The 14,283-nt window shown below is 41.2% G+C and overlaps 1 protein-coding gene across 1 annotated transcript; it reads left to right on the top strand.

The window, feature by feature from the left end:
• Positions 1-4,721: 4,721 nt before the first annotated feature.
• LOC130725259 (proline-rich receptor-like protein kinase PERK10) lies at positions 4,722-5,441 on the top strand. Its single transcript, XM_057576506.1, has one exon. It carries the CDS (start codon positions 4,722-4,724, stop codon positions 5,439-5,441), a length of 720 nt encoding a protein of 239 aa, XP_057432489.1.
• Positions 5,442-14,283: the final 8,842 nt, after the last annotated feature.

Raw genomic sequence — 14,283 nt, 5'->3', positions numbered from 1 at the left:
AGTGGGTACCTAAGGATAAGATTATCTATGTTGCAGATATCCTTGATCGCTCCACTGAAACACCAATCATGGTATCTGGACAGTGGATGCTCGCGTCACATGACGGGAAAAAGGCGTATATTCTAAGAGCTAAAACTTAAGCCTGAAGGCAAAGTTGGCTTTGGTGGCAATGAGAAGGGTAAAATTGTTGGTACTGGTACTATTTGTGTTGATAGTAGTCCATGCATTGATAATGTTTTATTGGTAGATGACTTAACTCATAACTTATTGTCTATAAGTCAATTAGCTGACAAGGGTTATGATGTTATTTTCAATCAAAAATCTTGCAGGGCTGTAAGTCAGATCGATGGCTCTATTCTGTTTAACAGCAAGAGGAAGAACAACATTTATAAGATCAAATTATCTGAGTTGGAATCTCAGAATGTGAAGTGCCTTCTTTCTGTTAATGAGGAGCAATGGGTATGGCATAGACGGTTAGGGCATGCTAGTATGAGAAAGATTTCTCAGCTGAGTAAGCTCAACCTTGTCAGGGGCTTACCCGCTCTGAAGTTCTCTTCAGATGCTCTTTGTGAAGCATGTCAGAAAGGCAAATTCACAAAAGTCCCTTTCAAGGCAAAGAATGTTGTCTCAACGTCAAGGCCGTTGGAACTTCTGCATATCGACCTGTTTGGACCAGTGAAAATTGAGTCTCTAGGTGGCAAAAGATATGGGATGGTCATTGTTGACGACTATAGCCGCTGGACATGGGTAAAATTTCTATCCCGCAAGGATGAGTCTCACTCTGTGTTCTCTACCTTCATTGCCCAAGTGCAAAACGAGAAGGCTTGTAGGATTGTGCGTGTCAGAAGTGATCATAGTGGAGAGTTTGAGAATGACAAGTTTGAGAGTCTGTTTGATTCCTATGGAATTGCACATGATTTCTCTTGTCCCAGAACTCCTCAACAAAATGGGGTTGTTGAGAGGAATAACAGAACTCTTCAGGAGATGGCTAGAACCATGCTCCAAGAAACTGGCATGGCAAAGCACTTTTGGGCAGAGGCAGTAAACACAACATGTTACATTCAGAACAGAATCTCTGTGAGACCAATTCTGAATAAGACTCCTTATGAATTGTGGAAGAATATAAAACCCAACATTTCTTATTTTCATCCTTTTGGTTGTGTTTGCTATGTTCTAAACACTAAGGACAGATTGCATAAATTTGATGCTAAATCTTCTAAATGTCTATTACTTGGTTACTCTGATCGATCCAAAGGTTTCAGATTTTATAATACTGATGCTAAAACTATTGAAGAATCTATTCATGTTAGATTTGACGATAAGCTTGAATCTGATCAGTCAAAGCTAGTTGAAAAGTTTGCAGATTTGAGTATAAATGTTTCTGATAAAGGCAAAGCTCCAGAGGAAGCCGAGCCAGAGGAAGATGAACCAGAAGAAGCTGGTCCCTCTGATTCACAACCTCAGAAGAAGAGCAGAATCACTGCGTCCCATCCTAAGGAATTGATTCTGGGTAACAAAGATGAACCGGTCAGAACCAGATCAGCCTTCAGACCCTCTGAAGAGACTCTGCTCAGTCTCAAAGGATTGGTGTCCTTAATTGAACCTAAGTCAATTGATGAAGCTCTTCAAGACAAGGACTTGATTCTGGCTATGGAAGAAGAACTAAATCAGTTTTTCAAAAATGATGTTTGGAGCCTAGTGAAGAAACCTCAAAGCGTTCATGTAATTGGAACCAAATGTGTTTTCAGAAACAAGCTGAATGAGAAAGGAGATGTAGTCAGAAACAAGGCAAGGCTAGTTGCTCAAGGCTACAGTCAGCAAGAAGGAATAGACTATACTGAAACGTTTGCTCCGGTAGCAAGACTAGAAGCTATTAGACTACTGATCTCATTCTCAGTGAATCACAACATAATTCTTCATCAGATGGATGTTAAGAGTGCCTTCCTAAATGGTTACATCTTAGAGGAAGTCTATGTTCATCAACCTCCAGGTTTTGAAGATGAGAAGAACGCTGACCATGTTTTCAAATTGAAGAAATCCCTCTATGGTCTAAAGCAAGCTCCCAGAGCATGGTGTGAGAGACTCAGCTCATTCCTTCTGGAAAATAAGTTTGTAAGGGGTAAAGTAGATACAACTCTCTTTTGCAAAACTTACAAAGATGATATCTTAATTGTGCAAATTTATGTTGATGATATTATATTTGGATCTGCTAATCCATCTCTATGCAAAGAGTTTTCTGAGATGATGCAGGCTGAATTTGAAATGAGTATGATGGGAGAACTCAAGTACTTTCTGAGTATACAAGTTGATCAGACACCAGAAGGAACGTACAACCATCAGAGCAAGTACACTAAAGAACTTCTGAAGAAGTTCAACATGACAGAATCTACAATTGCTAAGACTCCAATGTATCCCACATGCATCATGGAGAAAGATGATGCAAGTGGTAAAGTTTGTCAGAAGCTCTATCGTTGTATGATAGGATCACTTCTATACTTAACTGCATCTAGGCCAGATATTCTGTTTAGTGTTCATCTATGCGCTCGTTTCCAATCAGATCTGAGGGAAACCCACTTAACTACTGTTAAGAGGATCCTGAGATATATGAAAGGTACTACTAACCTTGGCTTGATGTATAAGAAAACATCAGAGTATAAGTTTTCAGATTACTGTGATGCTGATTATGCTGGAGATAGAACTGAGAGAAAAAGCACTTCTGGAAATTGTCAATTTCTAGGAAGTAACTTAGTCTCATGGGCAAGCAAGAGGCAATCAACCATTGCACTATCCACTGCAGAGGCAGAATATATCTCAGCAGCCATTTGCAGCACTCAGATGCTTTGGATGAAACATCAGCTAGAGGATTATCAAATCCTTGAGAGCAACATCCCAATCTATTGTGATCACACTACTGCAATTTCACTGAGTAAGAATCCTATCTTACACTCAAGGGCAAAACACATTGAGGTAAAGTATCATTTTGTTAGAGATTATGTTCAGAAGGGCGTACTTCTTCTGAAGTTTGTTGATACTGTCCATCAATGGGCATATATCTTTACAAAGCCCTTAGTAGAAGATAGATTTAATTTCATTCTGAAAAATCTGAATATGGACTTTTGTCCAGCATGAAGATGGATCAGAACCTCTGGCTACGATGCTTCTCTATCTGAAGATGTCTAGTTTAGAAGGTAACTCTATCAGAGGTTAAGTACCCATTGGTGCTTACTCTGAAGCTGAGATAGTACACGTGTGTCAGTTGCTATGATACATCGTTCCTTGTGCCCGTGCTGACAATCTGTTGTAATGAGTGTAGATGTGCTTCTCTCCACCGTGTGATATATGTATTAACTGTTTGTAATGATGTCTTTAATTTTTAACCGTTGATTTTACTTTGCTTTTTAATCAACAACGGTTACCTTCTAAAACCACTACGCACACACGTTTCCCATCACTTTCGGTTTTACCTTCTCTCTCCTGCTTTTGCAAAACCCTTATCTTCTTCAATTCTCTCTCGCTTTCAACCTCTTCTCTTCTACTTAAACCTTCATCCTCAACAATGGTGAATCAAGAAAGAGTTGACTCCGGTGACAAGTCTGATTCCGCCGATGGAAGAGTTTTTCCCAATTTGGTTGTGGGTCTTCCAACAGGGCAAGTGGGTCCTGTTCTGCGTCCTCGTTCGACTGAGAGTGCCCAACATAAAGTGCAAGATGCTGAAGATGTTGTCCCACTTTCTCAGAGACAATGTGTGGTTACCTGCTGCTTTGCTCCTGAAGAACTCCAGGTTCTTGCTAAATGGAAATTTGATTTTGATGTCATTGCTGCAAGTGGGTTTGACCTGCATCCCGAGATTCAAGCACAGGGCTGGGAAGGGTATTTTCAAAGGATAAGTGGTCCTGTGTATGATAAGCTTGTGAAGGAATTCTGGAAACACGCAGATTGCAATCAGCGCCAAGTGGTATCCTTCATTCTGGGAAAAAGGATCATCATAATCTGCCATAAAATACATACCTTTTGGTAGTTTGCTTTCTGACTTCTTTGTGGAAAGCAAATTGGTGAATGCCCTGCGTAAGTTGGGATGCTCTGAAGACTTGACAACATTGGCTGGAGATACTTTCAATGCCACATCCTTGAAAAGAATGGGCATGATCGAAACCAAAGCTGAATCCAGCACTGTTGTAGCAAGGCAAAGGAAAAGGATTCCTCTAAAGGACTATCCTCTCTGGTCCAAGGCTGATGATCCAGAGGCAATTAGATACTATCTTGAGGATCTGAAGTAGTGAGGCTTTGAGATTGATGTGAACAAATTCTTCAGAAATCTCCCAGAGCCTCCGGACTTTGAGTCTCCAAGGAAGAAGAAGACCAAGAGGAAGCAAGTTGAAGCATCTGAGGAGAAGGATCCCTCTGATGGTGATGACAATGATGATGATGATGCTCCATCGCCTAAGAAGAAGGCTAAGAAGGTCAGGATTGCACCTCAAGTAGTTATCATGGAAACTACTCAGGAACAAGCTATACCTGCACCCTCCATCAGAATCACAAGATCTGCAGCAAGAGCTTCAAGTAAGTTTGTTGTCTTTTCTGATGATGATTTAAATTTGCTTGATGCAACCCTTGATGCAACCAATCCTGAACCAACACCAATTCATCAACAAACCTCTCACCCTTCACCCCCTAGAGACTCCTTCTTTCAACCTACCATTGAGGAAGAACCCCTCTGGAAAATGCTTCAAGCCAACAAACCCTCTGCCTCCACTTCACCTATAATTCTTCCATACCATTCAGAAACCTCTGAACCACAAGCCTCTGAACAACAAACCTCCGCACCACAAACCTCTGAACTACAAACCTCTGAACCACAAGCCTCTAAACCTCTAGACTCTGATAAAACCACTACTAATCCACAATCACGTCATCCATCTGATCGTGACAACCTCTCTCCTATTCCATTTGTTTCCTTTACCACAAATGTTTCATTTTCTTCTCCACCCAACAAGTCAGAAGCCACAAGGAAATGCTTTCAAATTGCTAGAGAAACGCTCTCTGAAATCCCTGAACATTTCATCAATGTTCCTAGTCCTCGCCGCTACCCTGGACCTAGGCCAGAACCTCTGGTTCCTCCTGATTTCCCCATCCAAGCAATTCCTATTGCCTCAATACCTCCTCCTCCTCCTCTTCATCCTCTTTCTCCTCTTCAAGAGAATGCTGAGTCAGTCTCCAACCATTCACCAGATCACACACAGAATCCTGAGACTGAAACTCTTCAACCGAACCCTGAGACCAATAACTCTGCACATCAGACTCTGCAGATTGGTTCTCCCTCTGAAGTTTCCAGCAGCAACCACTCCTCATCGCCTGAACCAAACCTTTCCCTTATTCCCTACACTTACTCTGGACCAACCACCCTCCTTGACTGCATCAATGCATTTAATCATGAAGCATGATTAAGGATCAACAATGTGCATGGTCGCACTGACCTAAGTGCAAGTCCAGACCTTGTTGTTGAAGAATGGGAACGTCTGTGTTCTTGGATGGTTGACCAAGTTCCTCTGATGATGGGGTTTCTCAACTCTGAGAAGGAAAAATGTGTTGAAGCTGCTACTCAACGTCTCAGATGAAGAGAACTTCTGGCTAAACAACAGATAAGGGAACTTCTCTATTCTGCTGTTGAAGAAGCACGAAAGAAGAAAGAACAAGAAGAAGAAGCTGCACGGATTGAAGAAGAGCAACGTGAAGCTGCAAGGTTGCAATCTCTGGAACAAGCTGCTCAACTTCAAGCTGAAGCTGAGGCTCTCAGAAATCAAGCTTTTAGCATTATTCCAGTTGCTTCTGCAACAGGTCAAGCTTCTCACGCTGATCAAGCTACAACATCTGTTTCACCTCAGTCAGATTCTAGGATTGATCTCATTGAACAACGCCTTGACTCTCATGATGCCATTCTTCAAGAGCTAAAACAGATGTGCACAGAGCTTCTACGGAGAACACCCAATCCTTAGATTTTAGGAACTCTCTCTTCTTATATGTTTTTATTTCTTTGTTTTTATTTTCTATCTTTTTAAACTATGTTTTCTTCACTGTGCTTTTTATGTTATGTTTTTCTATTACATTTCCCATTATGTGCTGCATATTAGTTGTTCATCATAAAATGTTTTAAAACTAACCACCAAACAAACGTTTTTTTATTAATGGAAATATCAAACATTTGCATCGTTACAATTAAAAAGGCGGATTTCTCCTCAAGTTCCTACATTCTCTACGCATCGCTACTTTCTCTAGCTCCAGACGATGCTGTTCATATTCCAGACGACTCAAGGTCAGACGAAGCTCCTGCTTCTCAGGACCCTCTGCCATGGACTTCAGTGCATCCCCCACTTCCTGTCTCCTCACCTTGTTGTCCAGCTCCCGCTGGAAGAGGTCCTGTAGCTCCTCTACAAAGGCAAGGAAGCCTCTGAGGATTGTGTCCATTTCTGGACTCAGATCCATTCCCAATAGCCGGTTGGTCAGATCATATACGGTTGGCTCGTCCGGATGGCGCATGATAAAGAACAAACTCTCATTAAATGCCTTCCTCCTCAGCTCTTCGATACAATCTTTGTAGGAAGCCATTGCTATTTGTGTTCTTCTGTATCTAGGATGTGAAGACTGTTATGCTTTAACCGCTAATTATAAGCTCAATTTAGTCTCCAGACGTTAATGCTGAAGCAGTTTCTCGAGGATAAGTTATTGGTAACTGAAGCTTACCTTTACTCCCTTGGCCGGTGGTAAACGTTCTGCATTTGCATTAATTCATTTCATTAATTCGCTAATTTCTTTTTTTTTATATATCGTTATTTCTTTCTCCATCTTTTCGAAACTTAGACCTTCTCTAAGGGGGAGTACTTTGTACTTCAAGCTAAGTTTTTCACACCCCAAGCTTTTTGTTTATGACAAAAAGGGGGAGTATAACCCAGTTTTTTGATGTGTAAGCTGTGTTAGTGTGATTTCTTTTTCTTTTGGAGAATTTAAGAGTTCCACCTTTATGACCATAGATGTGTCACTGGGCAAATACAAGGAATACATTTTCACTTCTTCTGAAGTGATATTGGTTGACTCTGCTACCTTACTCTGCTCATGACTCTGAATACTTATGCGCTCTGATTAATTCATTTCATCTATGTCATGCGTTTTCTGTAACACCCCGATTCCAGGTGTCACTTTAATAACCAAAAGTAAACTTTACGCGGAAAACAGGTAATTTTTTTTTGATTGTTTCCTTTTAATAAAAGCAATAAAGAAATAAAGACAAAGCCCAACAACTAAACTAACCGATAAACAACATATACAAAGGTACAGCCTCTGCTGCACTATCCCGTCACGCGCACACGCAGTGACTCCAAGGTAGCGTGCCCGTAGGCGAATATATACAAACCAGAACTGTACGCAAAAGCATCAAATATACCACTATCCAGGAGAAAGTCGGCCTCAAAATGGCCTCAACCCAAGACCCCTATAGTCCGACAGACTCTCTGTGATCCTCAGCAAGAGAACCACACAAAAAGCCATATATCGGGAACCTACCCGGTCCCAAAAGTAAGACGAATCAGAGCTATGACAGTGACAACCAACTCAAAAGACTCTAACCACCCATATCCCACACTACTATTATCGACTCTCCCTCGATCAGCCATGAAGTCCGGGTCCTCGTCGAAAGCTTCAGTAATAGACATTTCGCTCCGGGTCTTTCCCGCACAACGAATCATCACGAACCGGCTGACAGACGCCTAGCAGCAGGCCGACCGCCCAAACACAAACATACAAACAAAGCCAAGGTGCTAGGGTCAACTTACAGAATACAATAGATATACAATCAACATGCGATAAAGGGGGTATATATATATGTTGTATATATACATATAAGTTATGTATTGTATCAACTCCCTAATACAATTCAATCATCAAAACACATAACGATGTTTATCAACATCAAATCATCAATATCTCAACAGATATAGTTAGAGTGCATGATATGTCAATGCAACGTCAATTAAGAAGGTTCCAGAAGAAATAGGCTGGGCACAATCGAGTCGGTCCTAGCACTAGCATTGTGCCGACCATAACCCTCGGGTGTCACTTACAACCTTGATGTAACACCCCGATTTCGGTGGCGTCACTTTAGTAACCAAAAGTAAACTTAATGCGGAAAAACGTGAATATTTTTTCAACCTCCTGATAATAACTAAGACGAGACTGAATTAAATAAAACCCAACAATAACAAAATCAGAACTAATATATAATACATAAACAGCCCCCGCTGTAGTACTAACCTCGTCACGAGTAAACCTCCAGTGACGGAAAGAAAAGTGTAGCGCCCGAAGGCAATATGTACAGACTGAAAATAAAGGTGAAGTGTCCGCAACACCATCCCTCAAAACTGAAAATCAGCTGGCCCATCGGCCTGAAGCAAGACCTCCTAAGTCCAACCAACTCTCTGTGATTCCTGTTAAGAAACCACACAAAAGCTATAGGTGGGAAGCTACCCTGTCCCAAAAGAAACAGATGATGTTCAGAGCTAAGACTCTACTCCTACACTAATCCCATCTTGAGGAGCTCACACCAGCACCAGAACCTACATGCTAGCATGATCGTCGTCCGAATTCGAAATCCAGAACGACCTAGTCTATGTACACCATCCGTCATCCTCTCGCTACCGCGACGCGCTCCTGTTCCAGCATCCCAACCTAGTTTCCCCCGAAGGGTAAACCATGGTGAACCAGTCCGCAATACTCATCTGACAAAAGGCGTTGTCCGCCAAAACACACACAGAAGACGCGAGGGTCAACTCTAAAGAACTATGTAGATAATAAACCCAATAGGTACAAATAATATATAGCCACTTAGGCTTATAACTAGAGATATCATTCCTAGGGTTGCATGTTCCACCAAATCATAATGACAATAATAACATTTAGCATGTTCCAAGTAAGTTTATCAAATAGCAACCACACTCATCAACTAAGTCAGTATGCATGTTGCGTGATATGTATGCAGGTTAACCCAGTCAACCAATATGCAATCCGGAAACGGATGGGCATCAAAACGGATCAATCCTAGCACCAGCAACGGTGGGACCATTTCTGCCCGCGTGCCTCTTACACCAAGCAAAGGTATGGACAACAACGAGTCAATCCTAGCACCAGCAACGGTGGGACCATTTCCGCTCGCGTGCCTCTGGGATGGACATCAACGGATCAATCCTAGCACCAGCAACGGTGGGACCATTTCCGCCCGCGTGTCTCTTACACCAAACCAAGGTAGCCAGATCAGCCGTAACCCGTAGGTCTGCCATTTCGGTCTGCTACAAGAGACGTCTACAAACGCTCTTTCACGGCATTCCGGGTCTTATGACCATTTTGGAAACCGACGAGGTCCAGAGTACGTCCTGTGTTAATACCTCATTAATGTTGCATGTATGCAGAATGATTAGTCAAACAACGTCTCCGTCCTCACTCGACACGTCGCCACGTGTTCTAGGGAAGTTAAAGTCTCTAAAAGCTTACCCTAAGGTAAAGTCGATTCTGCGACAAAAGACACACTTCACAACACACATCGCTGCTCCAACAGCACAAGAGTATCACATACTCGGGAACTAACGGTTCCCCGGACTTATCCCCAGGATAGCCCAACAATATCGCTGCTCCAACAGCACAACAACCAACGCTGCTCCAACAGCACAACAACCAACGCTGCTCCAACAGCACAACAACAACAGACTCAACACTTGGATCCGACGACACTTCTCGTTTTCCAAACCATGATTTTCATCCAAAGCCTCCTTTCGAGATTATTACCCTTACTTAAAGATTTAGAGGTTGTTTAATGTCTTATGAATTTTCTTTTCAAAATAATATCCTTTTTAGTCTTATCGCAATTCCTATAAGTTCTCGGGATCTTCGAATCCCCAAATGACTCCAGAGAATGTCTCGATCCATAAACCCTATACAAGGCTCGAACCTCGTTCGTCCTATCAAACTTTCTCAAAACTCTCAAAATAAAATCGGCATGACCTGCCCGCTATTCTCACCATTCAGAATCTCAGATTTTCAGTGTAAAGCATATTTAAATCATCACAATCAACAACATGTCATATATCAATAAATCGCATCATAAACACTTAGCACTTAGCATATAAAGCATGCACCACACATCCTAGATTACCCACATAGCACATAGCATGTAAGTCAATCTTCAAAAACATTCAGTAGATGAATCATCTACATTGTCAGCCGAAGCCTCAGAAAACATTTTCAATCACACACAATCTCAGTGCATAAACAGTAAACAATGTCGAAATATCGACCCTAAGCATTAACTAGAGATTCAGTGAGAAGCCCTCACCTGAAGGTTCTCCAGCAAAAACTTCAAACTCTTCTTCACAAGCAAGGTGTTGATCCTCAGGAAATTCCTCAAAATCACCTTTAGAACAAAACCACAAAAAATCAATCAGAATCTATCGGAAACTAAGCTATCGATACTTACTAAGGTTACTCGAAGTAATCTATACTCTAAGGTACGATAATCTAGCGCGAAAAGACAAGTTTTCGGAAAAGGAAAATTTCCTCCTCCCCCCTTATAGCTCTCGGCCACTATAGGTAATTGTAGGGTTCGATTTTTCTTCGATCAAACTTGGTTCCTATGCTTTCATAAGCCGTAACTAAGGGTATTCTGAACTCGGAAAAATTATCGGATCAAAAACTGTCGCAGGGGTATTTTGGTCATGATTTTTAACTTAGGATTTTCAAAACTGAAATCCCAAAAATAAAATTTTGCAGGGACGTCACCAACGACGTTCATGACAACTAATCCTACTAGCACTAAGCTAAGGCGATAGTTTACAGCCTAAAGATTGGAACTTTACTCAAAAACTACATAAAATGGGTATTTTAGGTTCAAATTGATTCCGACGGAATTCCGGCGACATAACGGAAAATCTAATCCGGCAGAAGTGATCTTGGGCATACATAGAAGAGGTTTAGAATCAGAAATGAAAGATTCAGGATAGTTTTGCAAAAACCCATAAACTATCCGCTCAGAAAACTCTACAGAAAAGCTATGGAAAAAGCGATCGGAGGTAAGGATTAGCGACTATACCTCGAAACCTTGAAGTAGCAACTGATTGATCGACGATCAAGCAAACGATGAAGAAAAACTCTTCTTCCTTCTTCCTTGTTCTTGGCCGCGGTTTAGAGGAGAGAAAATGGAGGAAAATTGTGTTTTTTCTTCCTTTATTTGCTATATATAGAAGGTGGAAATTCGCGGGAAAATGAAAGTTTCGCGAATCCGATTTTTCCGGCGTCATTCTCCATGAATTGTAAGATAGGTTTTGGCAAAAGAATTCCAAAACTATAAAGAGGTCTCCTTGTATTTTTGGCAACTAATGCAAAGTCGGTGCAAAGTCGGTGTAAAACTATTTTACCCGATAAGTTGCTTTTTGCATCGAATGTCGGAATGGAAAACTTCCTTCTGAAGAAAGATTGAAATCATCAAGAGAAATGGGTGTACGCGTGTAGAATATCCATTTGAAGCTCTGAATAGATAAAGTCTTCATTGTCGAGAAATTCTAGGGTTTTGAAATACCAGGGTTTCGGTTTCGGCAAACTTCCGATGATTGGAATCGGACGTTCGTAGATCCTAGAGTTTCGCCTCGAAATGATTGTGATATATGGAAAAAGAGAAGTTCTAACATTTCTCTGAAGATTTTTGGAATTAACTGCCAGCGTGCCTAAAAGTGAAAATTAGCTATATACTAGGGTTTCTGACCTAGGTTTAAGCGTATAACGATCGTGCTATAACTTTTATCGACTTCGATACGATCCTTTGACTTTTCCTGAACTTCCTCCTTCATAAATTTATTTCATTTAATAAACTTTCGTTCAGGTTTCCCTTCACATTACATCAACCCTAATCGTGAATAAGAAGTTTATTCACTTAGCATGAACTTAAAAACTCGGGCCTTACACTTGACATAGTCGGATCAGTCCTAACCCTGCGGGTCGACTTTTCCCTCCAACGAATGCCCGAGTTACCCGAAGGCATGCTGTACACGAAGGTATATACTGTACCCGAAGGTATATAGATATACTGTACCCGAAGGTATATAGATATACTGTACCCGAAGGTATATACTGTACCCGAAGGTATATAGATATACTGTACCCGAAGGTATATACTGTACCCGAAGGTATATAGATATACTGTACCCGAAGGTATATATTGTACCCGAAGGTATATAGATATACTGTACCCGAAGGTATATACTGTACCCGAAGGTATATAGATATACTGTACCCGAAGGTATATACTGTACCCGAAGGTATATAGATATACTGTACCCGAAGGTATATACTGTACCCGAAGGTATATAGATATACTGTACCCGAAGGTATATGTCGATTCGGCGACAAAAGATAATTAATTATGAAAGGAGTGCGATCACCCTTGATGACTTCTTGAGTCATCTGACTCATCAAATCTCGATGGTCAAAAACTGCTCCGACCCAAACTCAAAACAACCCAAGAGTTATTGTCGGTCAATACAACACAACTCCACCAACAAGATTACACGAGGGTCTAGTGTCGGTCAATACAACACAGCCCAAACAACAAGATCACTAGGTGTCGGTCAATACAACACGGCTCCACAACACTCCCCAAGAGTACTAACGTACTCGGTGACTTTCAATCATCACCATAGCTCACCTTAGTGGCTTTCCCAATTCCGATAACTCTCCAAACCCACAACAAAGGTCGACTTTTCCCCGCCTTTCGTAAATATTTTTCCCCTTCAGTTCTCCTATGCTTAAACGTTAATAAAAATGATTTCAATTCAAATTAGTCAAATTATGAGTTTATTTCTCAAAGTCTAAGTTTCCCAAGTCTTTATTTTTCGAAAGCTCTATCATTCTAAGTTTCCAAAAATCAACCACCCAAAATACATTTCCCGGGGAAAGTCTAGGAATTCCAACGAATCCCAACAAATGCTAAGTCTCAAACCCCACATTCGGACTTGCCTAGGGTTGTTCATCCAACCCGAAATGTCAAAGATCACCAGGTCAATGAACCTCCACTCCGAAGTTGCGTCAAAACGCTCAATTCAACACATCATCAATATCATAAGTTATGAAAACAATCATAACAATAAATCATCATCATAAACAACATCAGATAAAGCATAAGTCGAATTTATCGACGCCTATCATGCAATCGAAAACGAAAAACTCCCCCCCCCCTTAGGAAATAGCCCACGGCCATAAGGAGAAAAGGGCTTCGGCTCTTTTTCTTCGATCAAATCAATTCACAAGGTAGTTTTAGGGTAAAACTAAGGCAAAGAAACTGTCGGAACAATTTTCGGACAATCGGGCCGAAATACAACTATCCAGGGGCATTTTGGTCCAAAATAAAGGCTCAAAACTTCAAAGTTATCAGTTCTGAAAACAAATTTGACAGCAATGATCCTCATGACATCCGTGACAAGAAATCCTAAAGGCACGAAGTCAGATTAAGTCTTTTCGACAATAAAGTTTCGAAATGTGAGACAAAAAGGGTTTTGAAACAGTTTTTCAGATCCTGGACAACTGGATCACAATCAGCGTTTACTGACAGAGGTTTTAGACTCAGGGGAACGTAAGGAACATAACCCAACCAAGAAATCGAAGAAATCGAACCATTTTAGAAAAAGCTCAAAACTGTGAGCACAGAAACGACTTTAGAAACGCAACAGAAACAATAATCAGAGGTAGGAATCGTGTTAGTTACCTCGATACCTAGAAGTAGGGACGAACTGCGCGAAGATTGGTCAAGTTTTCGCGAAAATCTCCTCCCCCCTTGCTCTCCACGAAATTCAGCCACAATAGGAAGAAAATGAAGGAATTTTTGCTTTTTGAGCTATTTATAGGCAGGCGAAATCGCGGGAAAATGAAAATTTCGCGATTCCGATTTTTGCAGCACGATCACCGTGCAATTCTAAGAGAGATTCTGGCGTCAGAATTCCAGAACTCAAAACAAATATCTAAGATTTAGGAAAAACGATATCCAAAACGCCAAAAGCGGTGTAAGTTAGTCTGTCCCGAAAAACTACTTTTTGCTGTGATGCTCAGACGACAAAACTTCCAACAGAAGAAAGATTGGAAATGTCGAAACAAGTCTGGCAACGCGGACGGAATCTTCGTTAGAAGTCCCGAATAGAAAAAGTCTTCATCCTTCGCTCAAAACTAAGGTTTCGAAGCAAAGAAATTAGCGTCGGCGGACAT

Source organism: Lotus japonicus, chromosome 6, assembly GCF_012489685.1.
Source record: "Lotus japonicus ecotype B-129 chromosome 6, LjGifu_v1.2".
Taxonomy (NCBI): Eukaryota; Viridiplantae; Streptophyta; class Magnoliopsida; order Fabales; family Fabaceae; genus Lotus; species Lotus japonicus.
This window is presented reverse-complemented; position numbering and strand designations above follow the sequence as displayed.